The sequence below is a fragment of the Anolis carolinensis genome, chromosome 5 (assembly GCF_035594765.1).
Source record: "Anolis carolinensis isolate JA03-04 chromosome 5, rAnoCar3.1.pri, whole genome shotgun sequence".
NCBI lineage: Eukaryota > Metazoa > Chordata > Lepidosauria > Squamata > Dactyloidae > Anolis > Anolis carolinensis.
In genome coordinates, this window is record NC_085845.1 from 104,459,241 (window position 1) to 104,480,911 (window position 21,671).

General features: G+C 39.1%; 1 protein-coding gene across 1 annotated transcript in view; it reads left to right on the top strand.

Moving 5' to 3' along the window:
* The first annotated feature begins 1,524 nt into the window (after nucleotides 1-1,524).
* stx18 (syntaxin 18) overlaps nucleotides 1,525-21,671 on the top strand; it is a 61,579-nt gene continuing 41,432 nt past the window's right edge. The window contains exon 1 of the mRNA XM_003224147.4: nucleotides 1,525-1,902. Within this exon, the coding sequence (XP_003224195.1) occupies nucleotides 1,723-1,902 (180 nt within the window). The 5' untranslated portion in view covers nucleotides 1,525-1,722. The remainder of the gene's footprint in view (nucleotides 1,903-21,671) is intronic.

The following is a 21,671-nucleotide window of genomic DNA, read 5'->3' on the forward strand; positions in this document are numbered from 1 at the left end:
TCCCTACATTCATACTTGGCCTCCAAAAAAACAATTACAATAATAACAATGACAACAACAACAATAAGAATCTACACCATCACAGGCAAAACAAAAAAAAACTATTGTACCACAATAAAAATATAAACCGCACTTAGCAGAATCAGACATTACAATTAACAACAAACCAAAGACAACAGGGATCTCAAGCAATTATCAATCAACACAAAAATTGAAGAAGGTAACAGACTTCAAATTACTAATGTGAGTATAAAGAAGGGTGGAGGTCACAGCATCAATACAACCTAATGTAGACTGACCAACACCACCAGACTCAGCCACAGCAACGCGTGGCCGGGCACAGCTAGTATATATATACAATGTAGTAAGCAATCTCAATTATATACATAACAAATAACTAGTATAGGAGGCTTGTAGAAGGTTGCTATTTCCAGCAGATATTCTGAGTTATATGGCTATGTGAAAGGGCCCTGAGTCCGAACTTCCATATAATCCAGTTCAATGTGGATTTTATACAGCTGTGTGGAAGAGGCCAGTGTCATTGAAAAACCATAACAAAATGGGGTGCAGGATGTCCTACAGTAACAAAGTTTTAGCAGTTTAATAAACTGTTGGAGTGGTCCAGCGTTTCTGTGTTCTCAAATAATATGCTGTGTCCAGGTTGGTTCATCATGTGCTCTGCTATGGCTGACTTCTCTGCTTGAGTTAGTCTGCAATGCCTTTCTGTGTCCTTATAATAGAATGAATTAGGAAATGACTATGAAAATGGCATTGCAGGAAAGTAGGGGCCTTGGGTTAGAATTATGCCACGCTTCAAACACATCAGATGCTGTGGGAAAGAAGTCCAAAACTGTGTTGTCAAAGACTTTCATGGCCGGAATTACTGGGTTGCTGTGTTTCGCGTTCTCTCCTGATGTTTCACCCACATCTATGGCAGGCATCCTTAGAGGTTGTGAGGTCTGTTGGAAACTAGGCAAGCAAAGTTCCTATATCTGTGAAATGTCTAGGGTGGGAGAAAGAACTTGTCTAAAGCAAGTGTGAACGTTGCAATTGGCCACCTTGACCAACATTGACTAGCCTTGCAGCTTCAAAGCCTGGCTGCTTCCTGTTTGGGAATCCTTTGTTGGGAGATGTTAGCTGGCCCTGATTGTTTCCTGCCTGGAATTTCCCTGTTCTTTCTCCCACCCTGGACATTCAACTGATATATAAATTCCACTTGCCTAGTTTCCAACAGACTTCACAACCTCTGAGGATGCCTGCCATAGATGTGGGCGAAACGTCAGGAGAGAATGCTTCTGGAACATGACCACACAGTGCGGAAAATTCACAGCAACCCAAGTCCAAAACTCTTTGGGGGGGATTGCTCCTTTACAGGAAGTCCCTACAGGAAGTGAGCGGTTGCCTAGGAAACGCCCTACCTTTATGAAGCATTTCTATTTCAAAGGGGGACAGTGTGTCAGCAAGAGGCCCCTTCCACACAGCTGTATAAAATCCCACGTTATCTGCTTTAAACTAGGTTACATAGCAATGTGGACTCAGATAACCCAGTTCAAAGCAGATATTGTGGGTGAATTGCCTTGATATTCTGGGTTATATGGCTGTGTGGAAGGGCCCTTAGTGGAGGCGGAACCTTCGGGTGCGGCCCAGTTGCGAGGAGGAAGACTTTTGCGGAAGGACGGGAGCCCAGGAAAGACCCGCCCACCTGCCCGCCTCAGCCCAGCCATGGCCGTGGACATCACGCTGCTGTTCAAAGCCAGCGTGAAGACGGTGAAGACCCGGAACAAGGCGCTCGGGGTCCCTCTGGGCGGTGGAGGAGGCAGCGACTCCTCCCGGGACGATGCCCTCCTCCTCCTCAAGCGTTCTCGGCCGAGGAGCGACTTTTCTAGCCGGGCCCGGGAAGTGGTGAGTCCTCAGGGAGGAAAGAATCAGGGCTGCGACGTGGCTCTGGGCACCTTCCGCTTCCCCGGCCGCAGAGGAGATTATAGGAGAGAGAACATAAAAAGGAGTCTCAATCCTATTGAAAGGAATGTGATTTGGGGATCAGTCGTTGAAGCCAGTGGGATTTCCTTTTTAGAAAGTAAGTTTAAACTCGGCTTAGGTTTTTCGGTTTAGAGCAGGGCTTTTCAAACATTTCATACTTCTTAGACCTGCATCATTTTGCCACACCGTAATTTAATTAACCAGCAAACCAGAGGTTAAATCAGGCATGGCAAACTTCGACCCTCCAGGTGTTTTGGACTCCAACTCCCCAATTCCTAACAGCCTACCAGGTGTTTTAGACTCCAGCTCCCACAATTTCTAACAGCCTACCAGCTGTTTTGTCATACTACACAGAGAAGCCATTGAAATCGTCAAGCATGTGGACAATTTCAACAGAAAGGAGGAAACCATGAAAATGATGAAAACCTGGCTACCAGTATGAAAAAACTGTAAAATCAGAACAGTAAATAAAGAACAGCACTCTGAAAACAGAGAATTCTGAATTCCAGACATGAATCAATCAGGGTCCTCTAACAATTCCCAACAAAGGATTCCCCCAGGCAGGAAGAACCAGGCCTTGAAGCTGGCAAGGCCATTAATGCTAATCAAGGTGATTAATTACAACATTCACACTGGCCTCCAACAGACGAGAATTTTTCGCCCACCCTGACCTTCCAAAGATATATAAACCTCCCTTGCTTAGTTTCCCAATATACCTCACAACCTCTGAGGATGGTCTGTCATAGATGTGTGCGAAACATCGGGAGAAAATGCTTCTGTAACATGGCAACACAGTCTGGAAAATTAACAACAACCCAGCCTACCAGCTGTTAAGAATTGTGGGAGTTGGGAGTCCAGGACACCTGGAGGGCCAAAGTGTGCCCATGCATGGCTTAAACCAGGGGTCCTCAAACTTTTGAAGCAGAGGGCCGTTCCACTATCCTTCAGACTGTTGAGGGGCCGAATTATCATTTGAAAAAAAATACAAATTCCTATGCATACTGCACATGTCTTATTTGTAGTGTAACAACAACAACAATGAAAGAACAATACAATATTTAAAAATGAAAACAATTTTAACCAACATAAACCTATCAGGATTTGAATGAAAGTGTGGGCCTGCTTCTGGCCAGTGATATAGTCAAGTTAATTAAGGTTGTTGTTATGTGCTTTCAAATCATTTGAGACTTTGGGCGAGCCTGAGTCTAAAATTAATTATTTATTTACTGCATTTATTTACTACATTTATATCACACCCTTCTCACCCCGAAGGAGACTCAGAGCAGCTGTATGTACATACAATATATTATATTATTAGCATAGCACAATATTAGCATATATATTACTATATTGAACTATATCACTATAGTATTATATACAGTAGAGTCTCACTTATCCAAGCTTCTGGATAATCCAAGCCATTTTTGCAGTAAATGTTTTCAATATATTGTGATATTTTGGTGCTAAATTCGTAAATATAGTAATTGCAACATAACATTACTGCGTATTGAACTACTTTTTCTGTCAAATTTATTTTATAACATGTTTTGGTGCTTAAAATCATAACCTAATTTGATGTTTAATAGGCTTTTCCTTAATCCCTCTTATTATCCAAGATATTTGCTTATCCAAGCTTCTGCCGGCCCGTTTAGCTTGGATAAGTGAGACTCTACTGTAATATGTAATATATAACATATAATTAATTTTATTATATGGTATTATTATTAGTATTATATTGTATAACATAATATTATTATCAATAGTAGATGTATTACAATATATTATATTATTAAAACTGATATAAAAATATTATATTACAAAACTGAGGGCGGGGGCCAGGTAAATGACGTTGGAGGCCGCATCTGGCCCCCGGGCCTTAGTTTGGGGACCCCTGGCTTAAACCATCCCCTTATAAGGCATCTCCCTCCCCCATATAAACCCCTTTGACCTAAAAACATTGGAACTAAAAAACTTAGCACAGCACTACCATATGTGGTTCTAACTTTAATTAAAGACCTTCTTAAATAGGAAGGTCTTTACCCAACAGAATGTATGGAGACACAATGTATCATGGAGACCTCTTGTTTCTATTTATTTATTTTAAAAAAATCATTTATTGCTTATTTCAGGTAGACTCAGGCTTCACCTACACTGCCAGATAAAATTCAGATGATCTGCTTTGAACCAGATTAAATGGCAGTGTAGACTAAGGTAATCAGTTCAAATCAAATTATGTGGACTATTTGCTTTGATAATCTGGATTATATGGCAGTGTATAAGGAGAATCCAGACTCTTCCAGACAGGCCCTATAATCCAGGTTCTGATCCCAGATTTTATTTATCCCAGATTATCTGGCAGTGTAGGCTCATATAATCCAGTCAAATCAGATAATATGGATTATCTGTTTTGATAATCTGGATTATATGGCAGTGTAGAAGGGACCTCATATAATCCAGTTTCAAAGCAGGTAATGTGGATTATCTGCTTTGATAATCTGGATTATATGGCAGTGCAGAAAAGGCCAGAGACTTGGTGATGGGTCCATAGGTAACTGTAGAGACCTATTCTGGATCCACATGTTCTTTTGCAGTGAGGACATCAATTCCAGATGGAAGACGGTACTGACAAGGGTTGGTTTGATGCGCCTTTCTCTTAACACATTTTTTTCTTTTTCCTCCATTCATGGCCTCCAGCTACAACGCTGGAGAGCCAGTGTTTATGCCATATTTGTTGTATTTATGCCACATTTGTTGGTTTAGCCATCTTTAAACCTCTTTTGTTATCTACAAACATTCCATTTTTCATTCTTCAGTTGAGAATAAAGTAACTGCTTTGAGAGATAGTGATTGGACATTTGGACAATGTGGCCAGTCCACCTACACACTGCAGCCAGCACACTAATGTGTTGGGAAGCTCTGGTCTAGAATCTTAGCTGCACACATTTTGGAATAAACAGATGCAGTTTCAGTCCTATTTCCTCAGGAACAAATAATATGAAATCTGTGATACTTCCTGGCAACTCCAGATACACAGGAACAGAGAGCTGTGGTCTTTATGTCTGTTTGTATGATGGAAAGAATCTGTTATACTACAGTTAGAAAAAGAATTCAGGGGTAAGGAGAAATTTGATATAATAGTGTGAGGCTTTTGTGACTTATAGGGTGAAGATATGTTTGTGATAAGGCTGCGAAACTATGATCCTCAATTGGATATGCTTGGAAGTAAGGCCTGTTGCTGAGCTGCTGACTGAAAGGTTGGTAGTTCAAATCTGGGTGAGCTCCCGCTGTTAGACCCAGTTTCTGCCAACCTACCAGTTGGAAAACATGCAAATGTGAGTAGATCAATAGGTACTGCGAGCAGGTAATGGCATTCCCTATAGTCATGCCAGCCACATGACCTTGGAGGTGTCTACGGACAACGCCGACACTTTCGCTTAGAAATGGAGATGAGCACCAACCCACAGAGTTGGAAACGACTAGACATAATGTCAGGAGAAAACCTTTACCTTTGCCTTAAGTCTGTTGAAAGCCATCCATGTGATTACTGAAGAACTAAGTTTAGAATTAGGATGTCTCTCTAACTTTCAGAATGTTCTGATCCATCAAAGTGGTATTTCAAAATCCCACAATTATAAGCCTGTAGTCAACTTACAATGCAAAGATAATAAAGAGATTGGAGTTCAGTGATTATAGGGCTATTCTTGTGTTTCCAACTGCCATGTGGACTTCTGTTAGGATGCCATGCTCTCTGCATTGAAAAGCCTTTCCCCTTTTCTCAGATGTGCCACTGAATTTGAATTCTCAGTAGTGAAGAAAAAGTGCATGTATGTGTTTGAAATGTAGGTCTGTCATTTATATGTTAACAAAAGAGGAGTTGAAGCTTATTGGGGAAGATGGACCATAGTTCATATATGCATTTCCATATCATATTTCTCTTGGTGTTTTCCACTTCTTCTGTAGCTCTTAGGTCATTTTGAAATTGGCATAGAAGGAAGCAGTGCTGTGAAATGTGGTTTACACTAGATTGTGCTGATGTGCATTAAGGACTTTATTCTAGACTTTCCTCTGATTGTAGTTATCTTGATTTAAAACCTTTAAAGTGCACTGCAGTATGCTTTTGAAGTGTGTGTAGCCTGACCACCACACGCTGAAAAATGGTCAGTATTGATGTGCCCTTAGCCTCATTTGCTATTTGTGTGTGTGTGTGTGGGTGGGTGGGTGGTGGGGATGTCTTTATACCTGGTACTGATAAAGAAAGCATCAGTACAGTTTGAGCAACCCTTACACAAAATGCTTAGAACCAGAAGTATTTTGGATTCTCTCCCCCCCCCCCCCACCAGATTTTGGAATACTTATATTCGCATATCTATATATAATAGCCTATTTTGGAAATAGGACTCAAGTCTAAACATTCAATTTATCCATGTTTCATATACACCTTATATACATATCCTAAAGGTAATTTTGTACACAATATTTTTTATAATTTTGTGTATGGAACCAATTGTGCGTACACTGAATCATCAGAAAGCAACGGTGTCACTATTCCAGCCTCCCATATGGACAATTTTGCATTTTATAATTATAGATAAGGGATTCTCCATCTGTGATAGTTTCCTTCTCTTGCCACAGCTTTGGATAGCATAGGGAAGGGTTAATAGTCTTGTCGTCTGTGCCCCTGTTCAGAAGATTTACCTCACATTCTGTCCCTGTGATAATTGGATTTTGAAAAAAAATTGGCTTGTTGTGGAAACAAGGATCGATAAGAAAGGTTCAGGGGATACCCCTTTTCCCCATCATAACTCTTCCAGGAGTGAATTTTCCTTCCTAGGGGCAGATTTTTCTCACTTCCTGTTGTCTCACCCTGTTCTTAACTGTGAGTCGTTTGTAAGTTAGATGTTTGTAATCTGGGGACTGCCTATATATAGTCAACTCCTTGGTTGCTGGAATAATGTCTTTATGATTAACAAACTGTTGGATTCATGCTTATTCTTGCTTTTTATATTTTAATTTTGTATTGTTTGAAATATGATGCTAGTTATATTGAGTCCCATTATCAGGAAGTGGTATATAAATGAATAAAATTGTCTTCATCATCAGACATTTACAATAAAATGCTTTTTAAAAATAGTGCTATGTTTACATATTTTTGTTTTTATTGAAAGGAATTGCCCCAAAAACAATTTGAAAAGTTACATCTACTATTTGAAACTAATCCAGAAATAAATCAGAAGACTCGTTTAATAGCAGATAAAATTGCAGACTATTTAATAGTCTCTCTAGGCACACTTCTGAAGTCAGCCAAAATAACTGTGACTTGTGAAGGACAAGCTGAGTGGGTTTTGTAACTTTTTTTGTTTTTGTTTAAACACAATCTGGATATAGTAAAGGTGAGATTTGCATAAGCAATGTTGTTATATCCATGACCCATCTCTCTGAAGTAATGTAAAAATAAATTTTCTCATGTTTGTAAGTTGTAATGTCAAATACTGATACGAATATTCTGCATTTTGCCTTTCTAAAACACATGCTGTGTAAGTAGAATTTTCTTGGCTTACTTTATTGTACCCTAAGCTATTGTTTTGTCTGCTACATGTACTATTTTAACTATGTTCACAAGAAACACCATTGATCAATGTATAGGGCTGCCTCCATTAACTCATAGGACCTAAGAGCTACTTTAACAGCTGTTTATCTTGTAAAGTTTGAATGTCACAGTTTTCATGGCACAAATATGAAATACTGTAGTAGAGAACAGTTTATTAACAGTTACTATGTGTGCCATTAGAGATTAGCCAGGTGGCTATAGGAAAGAAGGATTTATTCACCATGTTCCTGTACTATTTCATTCAAAGCTATTTTTCCTATGTGCTACGATGGTGACATAGCAGACTGTCATTTTTATTTTTATGTAGTATTTTAATTTGTTTTTTTTACTGAGCTATGTTCTCTTGGCTTCATGTTTCATTTGCTGTATTAGTTGTTGTATTTTTATATTTTTACAATAATAATGTGTTCTGCACAATATTATGCAGAATAAAAATATTACAAACAAAAATAAACCATCTAGATATGTGTCCTTGCTTTAGAATAAAACTGGCTGTTCTAACTGGGAGAGATGAAGAGTGCATTATCAAGATAAAATGTTTATATGAGAATTGAATACTTCATAGAACAGTTTTAAATCACTTTTACGAATGCTACTGGCTTAGTAGTTCTGTGCTTCTCCACTCCACATCACTTTGCTGCACGAGGTCCGTAGTGTCAGCAGCTTTGCATGTATACTGTGCATAGACACATGTGGGATTTACTCCAAAATAAGGCTTCAGCAATGCATAGCTGGAGGCATGAAAGAAATAAGATGCATGATAGAAGAATGAGAGGGGGAAAGTTACTGTGAATGGAAATGAAGCCTGTGAGGAAGCAAGTTTTTGAGCAGCACACCAGAAAGCGGAACTCTGGGAAGAAAGCTGATTTGTATATTTTCCCAGTAGCCTTTTCTGAAGCTGCCATAAGTGGTTGGGTGAGGATGCAAGATTTTAAGCCAGCCATGTGTGCCTTATAGCGTTTGTAGTTATATTCCAAAGAGTTACTACATGCTTAGGGGAGGGGGAGAATAATTAACTGCAGAAGGATTTGGAGTCATCTGATGCAGAGTTGTTTTGCTGGAAACTCTGACTACACTTATAGCAAGTGCAAATGTGTGGTTCTCTTTGAAGAAAAGGTCAACATACTCAACCAACTGACATTCTCCAGTACATCAGAGAACACAAGGACAAAGAACCAGCAGGTAGAAACTGCCACCTCTTGTCTTTTTCTCTGTGTGATGTTTATTATTTTTTTATTTTATGTTTATTTATACCCCGCTTTTTCTCTCTTCAACAGAGACTCAAAGCAGCTTACAATAACACCAATACAATCTAAATCTAATCTAAATCCATAATAAAAGAAAAAACCCGTATGTGGCACGGATGTCTGCTCACACAGACAGCCTCCGGCCTCCACAAACAAGCTATAGTTCCCAGGGTTAAGAATCTAGCAAGTCACTCTTTTCCACTGACATTGCGGTTACAGCGAGCGACATGAACATGCAGCCCAGCCCCTGCCAATGTCCTTCCCAAACACTACAGCCCACCACCCAGGGAATGCTTTCGTTTGGGGACCATTTCATCCTAGATTTTGCTTTTTTTTCCACCACAGGCAGGCATCCCAGGGTTCTCCATTGCTGTGGAATTTGCATGGCCCCACCCACTGCCCTTTCCAATCTCTCTGCATAACAAACAGAGCACAACTGAGCTGCAACTAAACTTACTGGAGGAGTTTAGGGATTGACTCCACATGGTGGAAGTTGTAGTTCACCCTGCATCAAGTCAGAGTACTGTCACTCCTACTGGGGAATATAGAGGAGTTGTAGTTCACCTACACCCAGAATGCTATTAACCCAAATAATAATGGCTCTCGGCCAAACTTGCCATGCAGACCCAATATGCTCAGATTTGACTACTGGTGGGTTTGGAGGGGAACTGGACTGGAAGTTTAGGAGTGGTAGATACTGGGATTTATAGTTCACCTGCAATGAATGAGCATCACACTTGGCACACAGAACCCCCATAACCAATACAACATATTGGACAAGTTTGGGGAAAAGGGAGTTATAGTTCACCTGCAGCCAGATAAACACTGACCCCCACCGACAATGCACTAGGACCACACTTCACACAGAGAAGCCTCATGACCTACTGAACATACTGCAGGTATTTGTGGGAAGGGGCCTTCATTTTGGGAGTTGTAGTTCACCTACATCCAAAGACCACTGAACCCAGCCAATGACGAATCTAGACCAAACTTGCCACACAGACTGAATATTGCCTACTATGGATACTGATAGATATTTCGGGGCAATTGCCCCGGGAATCTAGAAATTGCAGTAGTTCACCCCCATCCAGACAGTACTGCACCACACCTGGTACACACGCCCAAAATGGCCAACTTATAATACTGGTAGGGTTCGGGAAGGATTCAGCCACTATTCTGGGAATTGTAGTTCACCCATTCCAAACCTTAAAAGACAAATAATACCATTCTCAAATGACCCGGGCATCGCCGGGTCCCCAAGCTAGTAAAATATAAAAACTAAACATATACAAAAATTAAAATAGAATTTAGTTTAGGCTCATGGAAGAAATACAGTAGAGTCTCACTTATCCAACACTCGCTTATCCAACGTTCTGGATTATCCAATGCATTTTTGTAGTCAAGGTTTTCAATACATCGTGATATTTTGGTGCTAAATTCATAAATACAGTAATTATTACATAGCATTACTGCATATTGAACTACTTTTTCTGTCAAATTTGTTCTATAACATGATATTTTGGTGCTTAATTTGTAAAATCATAACCTAATTTGATGTTTAATAGGCTTTTCCTTAATCCCTCCTTATTATCCAACATATTTGCTTATCCAACGTTCTGCCGGCCCATTTATGTTGGATAAGTGAGACTCTACTGTAGTACTAACCCTGCCCCCCTCCATACAAGTAACCTTTGTTATTGCTAGTTGTTGTCTTGCAGAGGGTCCCAAATGCACATTCTCCATCTCTGTTTAGTGAAAGTTTTTAGTTCTCTTTAATAGGGGGGTGAACTTGAACCCTTTTTATCAAGATTGGGATCTAGTGGTGCAATTTCTTGCTGCTCTTCATCTCCCAGAAGCCCTGATTGATTTGGGCTGTCTCACCAAGACCTGTGGAAAAATGAAAAGTTGGCAGAAGATGGTATAGAAGTAAACCAAGGGAGAGTACTCAAAGCAGTGCAAATAGTAGTAGTGAAAGGAACACTCCAAATCTTTGACAAGTGAAATTGTGCTGTACCAAATGTACACCAAATTATACTAATAGTTATATTATTAAAATATTTTTCTAACCGAAAACATTTCGAAATACAATTTCAGGTCTTTAGAAAGAGTGCTCAGATACGAAAAACATCGAAGTGGAGATGTTTGGAACTATGGAAAATATAATCTTTTCATTAAAATTATAAGGACGATTCAAAGAATATGCTGAAGTATGGGAGATTCTGTTTTAAAAGGTACCACAAGAAAATGTAATCCAGTTTGGTACGTGAGATCAATTCTGCACATAAATAAAATATGTGTAGTTCTGTGTTTTGTCCTTCCATTACCTTTCTCCCACCCAAGTTGGAAAAAATACAAGCTACCCTGTCTCACCTTTTTTGACCTGAGCAATGTTTATCGGCACCAAATAATTTGTCGCACCCACCATTTTGGGTACATAAAGTGTAGCAGAGCAATATAGATCCTTTTAGGAGAGCCTAACTTTATAAGCTCTGTCTTCTTTCCATATCGTGTACTTGAAGTGGAACAGAGTAAGTGGCTATTTTAAATAGTGGTTAAAAATGACCACTGCTTCTCCTCTCCATATCAAGCATCCAAAATAGTGGAAAGCACAGAGCATTTTTAGCATTCATCTGTGGATATATTGACCCATTTTTGAGGGACGGGGACACAGTTTTTGGTCAACATTTTCCCACATGGTAGGTATTTGCTGGGGTTCCTCTTTGGCTTCACGTCTTTTTCCTTGTATGTGTGCTATGATAGCTACACTACTCCTCTGTGTTTATTGTGTTTCAACAGCCAAATTTTATAATTATTTCAAAGGCATTCTATGATCAGTCAGTTTCTGCATACCAACAGGATTGAGATTTTCAGGTAGTCCTTTGTGAAATTAATTATATGGGATATTAAGCCTGAGAGGCAAAATTAAAATCAAATGATAAAATCTGTTGTCTGTAACGGTTAGTAAATAGTACTTTCTGGGGCTTTCAGTACATTTTTGAATGAAGTGCATCTGGGTTGTGATGGGAAAAAAATAAACTCATACGATTTTCTTTGTGTTGGACATGAGATTTATGATTCCCTCCTTCATTACTGATCCTTCACATTTGAAGTAATAACAATCCACTGAGGATAGCAATATAATATGAAAGAGAATCATGAAAACAATGTAATGATTCGCAGCAAAACAAATACTTAATTAACATAAAAGCCATGTCTAAAAGTCCTAATGCTGACTTTTGGAAACTGAAGCATGTTGTGGTATTTGGAAACCGCAGTGTCCTGTACAGTAGATATTCCAAATTGCTTGGGAACTGGAGCTTACATTTGCAGACTTGGAATGTCCTGCAGATAATTAAGTTGTGGTCAGGCTTTAGAAAAATACAAAGTTCTCGAACTATGATTTTATAAACATGCTACAATAACATTTCTTTATATTTAACAGTTTCGTATAGAAAGCTGATATTCTCAGAAGGCATTGATTAAAGGTAAAACATCAAGAAAGGAAAAATATTAAATTAAAACTTCAGTTAGGATGTTGACAGTTGGCTTGTAATATTAAACAGATGTGCATGTTCTTGAGATAGTCTTCATTCAAAATTTTGTTGCCAGGATTTTCAACAAAAGACAATTACATGCTTTTTTATTAACATTCCATTCCCTTCAATTTTGGACTTGTTCAAACTGGGTTCCATTAAATATTGAAATTTAAATCCAGTTGTTAGTTCTAATAACAGTATATCGTCTAATTCAATGGGAATTTGGTAAGTCATACTTACATGTTCCACTGGTTTAATGGGTGCTCTTATGTTTAGGCCTGGTGATTGATTTAGGTTAGAGGTGTCAATTAAACCCTTACTGAATTTGTTCAGTGGCATAGTGAACATACCAACTGTCTATGCATCTAGAAGGCAATCTGTATAAATGTAGACTACAGCAGGCCTTCTGTAGCATGTAGTTTGCAAATCCTAGACAATATTCTATCTTCTGCTTTGCATTCTAAATTTTTATTTTGTGTAATTATAGAGAAAAACGTATTGTGGATCTTGCAGTTGATTGATATGGTGATGCTTTTATCTACAGTAATCTCAATTTTAGTAGTGTTGTTAATATTTAAGGTGTTGTGCTGTATATTTTTATATTGAATTTTTTAATATGCAAGATCTATATGGCAGTTATTTTATGTAGTACTTTAGTATTATTGTAGTTTTATGTCATATTGTTTATTTTGTATATGAATTTGACTTACATGGTGCTGTACAGATGATAGTTGGAGAGAGTTCGTAGATCATTAGGTTTTCTCAGTTGTATTTGTAGCATTATAAAGCATCTTTTTTGTAGTCTTGGTGGTGGAGAGATGCAATCAGTAGCCGTTCTTTTGGAACAACTTTTTTTTGTTTTCAGTATTATATTGTTAATATATCACCTTTTGAATAAATATATGAGGAGAGAGAGGCTGAAGTAATATTTGCTGGGTTTTTCCTGGGATGAAAAATGAGTATTTATATATCAAGAAAACTAGTAATTAAATCACTATTTCATCTTCCACATTTCTGTTGATTGTTTGGATGTTTACAAGCCCTTCGCAAATTGTTTCTGTCCTTGGCATGAGTTTTAAAATATTAGTATCTTATTTCACCACTAATAGACCCAGTCCTTGAAGTCAGATTTGCAAAATTATAAAATGTTTGTTCTAAGAGTCTAAGGCTAGTTAGCAGAGGCTGCCATTGGAATTGTGTTAATTTGTAGGTGCCTTATGGAAATCCCATGAATTTCATAGGTTTTTCTTTTGAACAAGAAATAATTAGAGGTAATTCTGCCAGCTCCTTCTTATGAAATTTAGCCCACAGTACCTGGTATTCATTGATGATCTTCCATCCAAGCACTAACTAGAGCTGACCCTGCTTAGCTTTTAAGATCAGATGGGATCTGGTGTTGAATTACTGTCCACTTTTTCTTGAGGGCTGTGTTATGTCAAGCCATGAATTGCTTTTAAGTCCTCCCCTTGGTTTATGAAATAAGAGCTTGTGCAAGTTAGTTTTTTGGGCTATACCTCCCCAAACCCACTAGCTTTCCCAAATTCTAAAAAATGTGCTTGTTGTATTAAAATACAGAGTTAATTTCACATTCTTTTATTTCCTGACCTAAATATGGCAGATGTCGATAATTATAGACAACCAGCCCTCAAGTAGTTGCTTTCCACAATGCATTGGAATTGTGTTAATCTTGTTTGTAGTAAGCTGGTGATCTTGACACACCCTTTTAACCCTCGAAGGCTACAATTATAACGTGTCAATCTATAAAATCTACATTAAGAAAATGATCTTAAATAGCTAGTTGGGCATTATAGTTAGTTCACTTTCCATCACTTCATGCATGTCATCCTAAATTACCACTGCCCTAATTCTTCTGTAAGAATTCTTCTGTAATTCTAAACTTCTGTAAGACCTAATCCTTTAATTTACAATTTTATTTTTTATTTGTGTAGCCATTTCCCTCTCCCAATACTAATTTCAGTTATCTGAAAGAACCTAAGCATAGACAGCCATTGTATTTTCAGTGGTTTGAATGCAATTCCATCTTTCTTTCAAATATCTGTTCTTATATTTGGATGATTTGAACATGTTATGTCCTGCCGTGGTTTAATTACACTATGTAACAAAATTAAAAGAAAAATATGTTCCTGGTTTGAAAATGTTATTTCTGTTTAATCGTGCTGTGCTTACTTTGAAAGTAGTTGTTATACTCCAGAAACTTTGTGGCTACCACAAATTATGTTGAATTGGTTGAGACTTGATGAGATATTAATTGAAATACTATAGCAAAATGTGCTGCAAGATGTCCCACAAAAACAAAGTTTTTGCAGTTTAATAAACTTTTCGCATGTTTTTATGATGGAACCAATTAGGAAATGACATTTATAACCCAGGATCAAAAATTGCATTACATAGGTCTCTTCCACAAAGCTGAATAAAATCCCACATTTCCTGCCTTGAACTGGAATATATGGCAGTGTGGACTCAGATAACCCAGTTCAAAGCAGATATTGTGGGATTTTCTGCCTTGATATTCTGGGTTTTATGGCTATGTGGAAGAGCCCATAGTATTATGGTCAATAAGATTATTTGACCTGGAGGATTGAAGAAGACCTCGTTCTTTCTTGACCTTGGTTTTAGTATAATTGTTTGGAGTGTAAACCACACTTCCTAAAAACTCTGTATCCTATTGATGATTTGTGAAGAATACTGTAAATTATTTTATCTGCATAAGAAGTTTGGCAGTGGTGAATTATAGGCAAGTGTTTTGTAGTTCAAATGAAGGAATAAACTGCAGATATTTAACGTTTGCTCCTAAAGTGATACACAAGTTTTTAGTTTCTTTTTCAATAAACTCATATCTGCTCTCCTTTCTGTTAACCTGACTTCAGTATTATCTAGCAGCACAACTACACTGGTGACTTAATGTGAAATGGGGATTGAAGGTAGCTTGAAAATGCTGTGCTTAAATGATGCGTGGTGGGGACATGCAGCAATGCGAATTAAAGATTTTAAACTTGATAAACAAAGTCAGGGGCAGAGGCGGACCAACGGTGTGGGCAACCTGAAGCGGCCACATATGGCGCACACCAACAGGGGGCACCGCATTCAAGGCGCCCCTGGGTGCCGCTGTGGCCTTCTCGCATCGGCCGCGGCGGCTTCCTCCTCCTTCAGCGCCTCCTCCTCCTTCAGCCCAAACGGGCACAAAGAGGGGAGCCAGGCCGCTGCCAGCCCACATCCATGGATGTGATTCAGGCTCCAGAAGCCCGCGTCGGCCCTTCCAGTGGGCCGGGCGGGCCTTCCAGAGCCTGCGTCGGGCACTCCGGAGCCTGCACTGGCCCTTCCGGTGGGCAGGGTGGGCCTTCTGGAGCCTGCGTCGGCCCTTCAGGTGGGCTGGGAGGGCCTTCTGGAGCCCGTGTCGGCCCTTCCGGCCTTCTGAAAGCCGTCTGTTGGAAGCAAGGCAGGTGGGGTTTATTTGTCTGTGGAATGATGTCCAGGGTGGGAGAAAGAGCTCTTGTCTGTTGGGAGGTAGGTGTGGATGTTGTAATTAATCACCTTGATTAGTATTTAATGGCCCTGTGGTTTCAAGGCCTGGCTTCCTCTTGCCTGGGAGAATCTTTTTTGGGAGGTGTTAGCTGTCCCTGATTGCTTCCTGTCTGGATTTCCCCTGAGTGTTCTTTATTTAGGCTTTTCCTTAATCCCTCCTTATTATTCAACATTTTCGCTTATCCAACGCTTTTATTTTTCAGTTATTGGTTTTTTTTGGGGGGGGGGCGCCAAAATTTCTGTTTGCCTACACTTTAAAATTACCTTGGACCTGCTCTGGTCAGGGGATACTCTGAAATAGAGCCCTAATACACATCAGTACAATTAGGTAAACAACATCACATGGCAAAACTGATTAAGGGACAGGTGCTGCATCAATCCTCACCCCAACTCAAGTGATTTGTGTAGCGGTGGCCTAGGATAAGCAGGAATGCTGCAAGATGACATTCTGTCTTTGGGTTATACATTTACAAGATGTTCGGTTATGTTGCTTGAGAATACAGGTTGATTGGGTACTTCTCTAAACCTAAATAACTAAAAAAATCCCCTAAAATGCTGCGGGTTGGAATCAGATATAGCCTAGAAATATTGCTTTTGTTTCTTCCCATGTCGGAATTTTCTTTCTGCAGCCTGAACTGATGCAGCCTAAATTTACGTTTGCCCATTTATAAAGTGGTCATATGCATACCAAACCAAGGCTTTTAAAAGATTTTAATATATGTAGAGAAACCAATATGTTTTATTTTACATACCTAGTGAAATTTGAGTTAGTGAGAATTTGGGAATTTGGGATCAGTAAAGATCCTTAAAGTTTGTATTTCCAGGCACCTTTTTGAAACAAAGACTTGTAGCATACTTTGGTGCATGGCAATGTTGCATTTGTATCTGTCCCTCCCTCCCCCACGCCTTTCCTGATGAGATAGGATTTTGATCCTAGTTTCTGAATCTGAATTTTGAATCTAGAGGTGCATCTACACTGTAGAATTAATGCAGTTTGGCACCACTGTATCTGTCACATCTCAGTGCTATGGAATCATGGGGATTTGAAATTAAATGGGGCACCATGAGTCATGGCAACTAATGTCAGATCAAGCTGCATAAATCCTACAGTGTAAATGCACCCTTGGTCTCACAAGTCCCTGATACAAGTCCAGTCTTTTGGTCACAGCATCATTCTAGTACAATTTTTTGAAATTGGTTTTGGTGATAATTATAAAAAGCAAAATATCCACTATTTTGATTAATGAGTACTCCTACTATTTTGTCTTGGGCTGTAGTTGGGTCTTCTACATACCAGCACCTTTACACAGTATAATGGTGTTTTATTAGTGATTGTTAGCAAAATATAATTGTTATATTTAATTGTGAAATTAAGTGTGGTAACACCAATTAATTCATAAATACACAGTCCTTGTGATAAAGCAATAGCCCTGTGGGGGAGATTGAAAGGAAGTTTCAGGGGTTTTTATTTAAAAAGCAATTTTGAAAATATGTGAAATGTAGCAATTAACCTACATGTATGTATATAATAGTAAAAAATGGGCAACGTATTACATTCAAAGACAGAATCTGATAGGCTCAAATTGCTTAAAACATCAGTTATTGAAGATCTACCCTGGGGAATGTAAGAAACCATTTAACAGATGAAAGTACATTTTGAAAAGTTTGACCTTTCAGGCAATCATAAAATGAATGCAAACAGTACTTTTCCCCCTGAAATGTATAGAGCCCATCTGTGTCTAATCCAGTAATTACAGACTGAGTTCAATTACCTTTTCAAACTTGGAGCAGACTGGAGACTAAGCAGTGAATGTGCATGGGGTTTTGTCTAGACCTCAGTTGACCACAGTCTAAAACAGGAATTTATATCTAATTTTATTTTATTTTGTTCAGTTTGGTAGCTTTTAAGATTCATTTTATTACTTAGTTATCAGATCTTGAAAGCCTTTACTCATGGGCCCAGTGGGTACATATTGTTGGACCAGTGTGAAATCATAGATTTAAAAAGCAAGTTGCTCAGGATTGTAACAAGAGTTGGCAGAGTAAGGATTTCAGGAAATATTCATCCTTTTCTAAAGAAAACTGTACATCTTTTCAAAGCAACCAATTTCTCATGGGTTTCTACTTTTATTTGGTCATGCTGTGGTCTACAATATGTGTTGTGTAATGAATTATAGTTAGAAAGAATTCTTTCTAATCGTTCTTTTAAACCACAACATACTTTGTTACAATTCCTCTCTACAAGTTATTACATTCAGAGACACATCTGATTTGAGCAGCATATTGAAATGTTGCCAGATACAGTGGTGTTGTTCATGCTTCCTCCTCCTCCTCAAAAGTTTGGTTTTTAGGTGCAAAGTCAGTAGAATGGGTGCAATGTGCCCAGGTTAAGATTGACCCTCTGTAGAGGTAAATACTTCCTTAAGATGTGTTTTCACTTATTGTGAGAAGGGACTCATTTATGCTCCATAAAATGTAGTGCTTAATTTAATTAATTGCTATGGCCCACATATTGTAACATCATAAGGAACATATGGAACATATGTTGATGACACCTTCACCATTTGGAGCCATGGGGAAGAGGAACTCAGTAAGTTCCTGGACCACCTCAACAGCATCCACCCAAATATCCAATTCACCATGGAAAAAGAAAAGGAAGGAAAACTGCTATTTCTAGACGTTCTGGTCATCCGCAAACCCAATCAACAATTGGGCCACACAGTTTACAGAAAGCCTACACACACAGATAGATACCTTCATAAAAACTCCAACCATGTCATGCACCAGGGCAGCGGAGCACCAAGAACCCAACACGGAGGCCAATAAAACTATCTAATATCTTTATTAAGGAAATATATAAGGAGGATAAAAACAAGTAGAGAATATAGTCCAGAAACAGACCTTTCAAAGAAGGCCTAAAATAGTCCAGAAATAGTTTGTCCAATAAATGATATTAGAGTTCAAAGGTAAAATCCAACCGAAACACACACTAATGCCAAGCAATAGTGTGGGGAATAGTCCAAAGTCTTTCAAGGCACAAGGTAAATCCGCAGGGAAGCTGAGAACAAGGCTTGAATCTGGGAAACAAGGTCCGTGGTTCAAAACAAGGCAGGCAGTCCAAAACTTGATTCAAGGAGCATAATCCGTGGCTGAGAATAATGCAAGGCAATACTTGGATATTTGGATAAGCGACGCAAGGAAACTGGATTGCGTACTTGGCAAAGTCCGCACTAGGCTGGAAACATGGAATTCACTCTCGAAGCTGAGCTGTTGTCTCCGCAAAGAATCAACAGAGTTTGATACTTTTATCTGGATCTCGTTTCCCGCCAAATGGGCGTCCAGCGTTCTTTTTCCCTAGAGAACAGGGAACGAAAACCCAGCTTGCAGGTGTAAGACTCCCTGGATTTTCCCAGGGGAAACATGGCTAATCAGTCTTGCTTGGCAGCAATGTGGGCACTCCTCCGAATTCTCTCTCTCGCTCCCCTATCCGCCGAGAAAGATTGCTTTCTAGCAAAGGGAGGCGAGCGTTGATCAAGGTCAGTTTTAATTGGTTCTTGGACAAGAACTTCAGGCAGCTGGAAAAACTCTGGCTCTGGCTGTTGATCCGGAGAAAACCCCATGTTTTCATCCTCATCTGTCACAATGACACTAGGGACAGGACTACAAGGCCCATGAGGCATCACAAACCATCACCCAAGTAAAAAAAAGAAGCCCTGACAGACCGTGCACAAAGAATCTGCGAACTTCACCTCCTCCAAGGTGAACTAAACCACCTAAACTGGGCTCTACGGGCCAATGGATACTCCACCATGGACATCAGAAGAGCTGTAAGGCCAAGAGCAAGCCAGGAGAGTAAAGACAAAGATCCACCCAGAGGAAAGGTGTTCTTACCATACATCAAGGGTTTGCATAGGCAAACTGATGAAGAAGCACAACCTACAAACTTTCTACAGACCCACAAAGAAAATCCAACAAATGCTATAGTCAGCAAAGGACAAGAGGGATCCTCTCACTTCTGCAGGAGTCTACCGTATACCATGCAGCTGTGGACAAGTCTACATAGGGACCACCAAACGCAGCGCCCAAACACGAGTTAAAGAACATGAAAGGCACTGCAGACTAACTCAACCAGAGAAATCAGCCATAGCAGAGCACTTGATGAACCAACCTGGACACAGTATATTATTTGAGAACACAGAAATGCTTGACCACTTCAACAACTATCATGTCAGACTACACAGAGAAGCCATTGAAATTCACAAGCATGTGGACAACTTCAACAGAAAGGAGGAAACCATGAAAATGAACAAAATCTGGCTACCAGTATTAAAAAAACTCCAAAATCGGAACAGTAAATAAGAAGCAACACTCTGAAAACAGAGGAATTCCAGACATGGGAACCAGGGGCAGCTAATGACTCTAAACAAAGGATGCCCCCAGGCAGGAAGAGGCCAGGAGATGAAGCTATTCAATGCTAATTAAGGTGATTAACTACAACATTCACACTGGCTTCCAACTGACAAAGAGTTCTTCTCTCACCCTGGACTTTCCACAGATACATAAACCTTCCTTGCTTAGTTTGTCCATACCTCACAACCTCTGAGGATGCCTGCCATAGATGTGGGCGAAATGTCAGGAGAGAATATTTCTAGAACATGGCCATACAGCCCGGAAAACATACAACAACCCCATAGGGAACATAGTTTGGCTGAAGCGCTGAAGCTCCCTGACTGAGTATTCTCAGTCCCTCCCTAAACTGTCAATCCCAGGCTTCCATGGGATGTTGCCAGGGTAGTTAAAGTGGAATACAGCACTATAATGGTGTACTACGAATGATCACACAACATGGAAGCATTTAAGCAATGCAATAACACAGGAATTTTCATTTATTTATTTTTATTTTTATTTATATTTATTAAACTTATATACCACTACTCCCAGTTTGGCTCGGAGCGGTTTACAAGAATAGATTAAAACAATACACTTGGCTTTAAAATAACAATAAAAACAATAAAAACAACAATAAAAGCAACAATAAAAACAGACATAATTGAGATACATAATCTACCAGATCCAAACAAAAACACTAAACGTGTATGTGTGTGTCAGCTACCCTGTTTCCCCTAAAATAAGACATCCTCAAAAAAATAAGACCTAGTAGAGGTTTTGATGAATTGCTAAATATAAGGCTTCCCCCGAAAGTAAGACCTAGCAAAGTTTTTGTTTGGAAGCATGCTCGGCGCCCACCAAGCAAAACACCATAGCATGCAGGATTGGTAAATGTACATACCAGTTGTATATGGAAATAATAGTAGTAACAAGAAATTCTTGACAGAAGTCACAATTTGTCTGGTTTGGTTATGTTGGTTTGTGATGACAACTACTGTACAGTATAGAATAAATGTTCATTGTTTTGGTCAACAATAAATGTGAATTCTTCTTCATGGAAAAATAAGACATTCCCTGAAAATAAGACCTAGCGCATCTTTGGGAGTAAAAAAATAATATAAGACACTGTCTTATTTTTGGGAAAACATGGTAGAGAGAGAGATCAGAATCAGCCACTTGATATCCTTTATATGCTTGGGCCTATAATTCCCATGTGCAAATGTCAGCAGGAGCAATAGCCAGAGATCATGTAAATTATAATCCTGAATACCTGGAGGACATCAGAAAGCTGACTCTTAACCTTGATAGTCTATTGTAGTTATCTGCTTCAGTATTTTGAAACATAAAGGTTTATTAGCTATAGGTAAG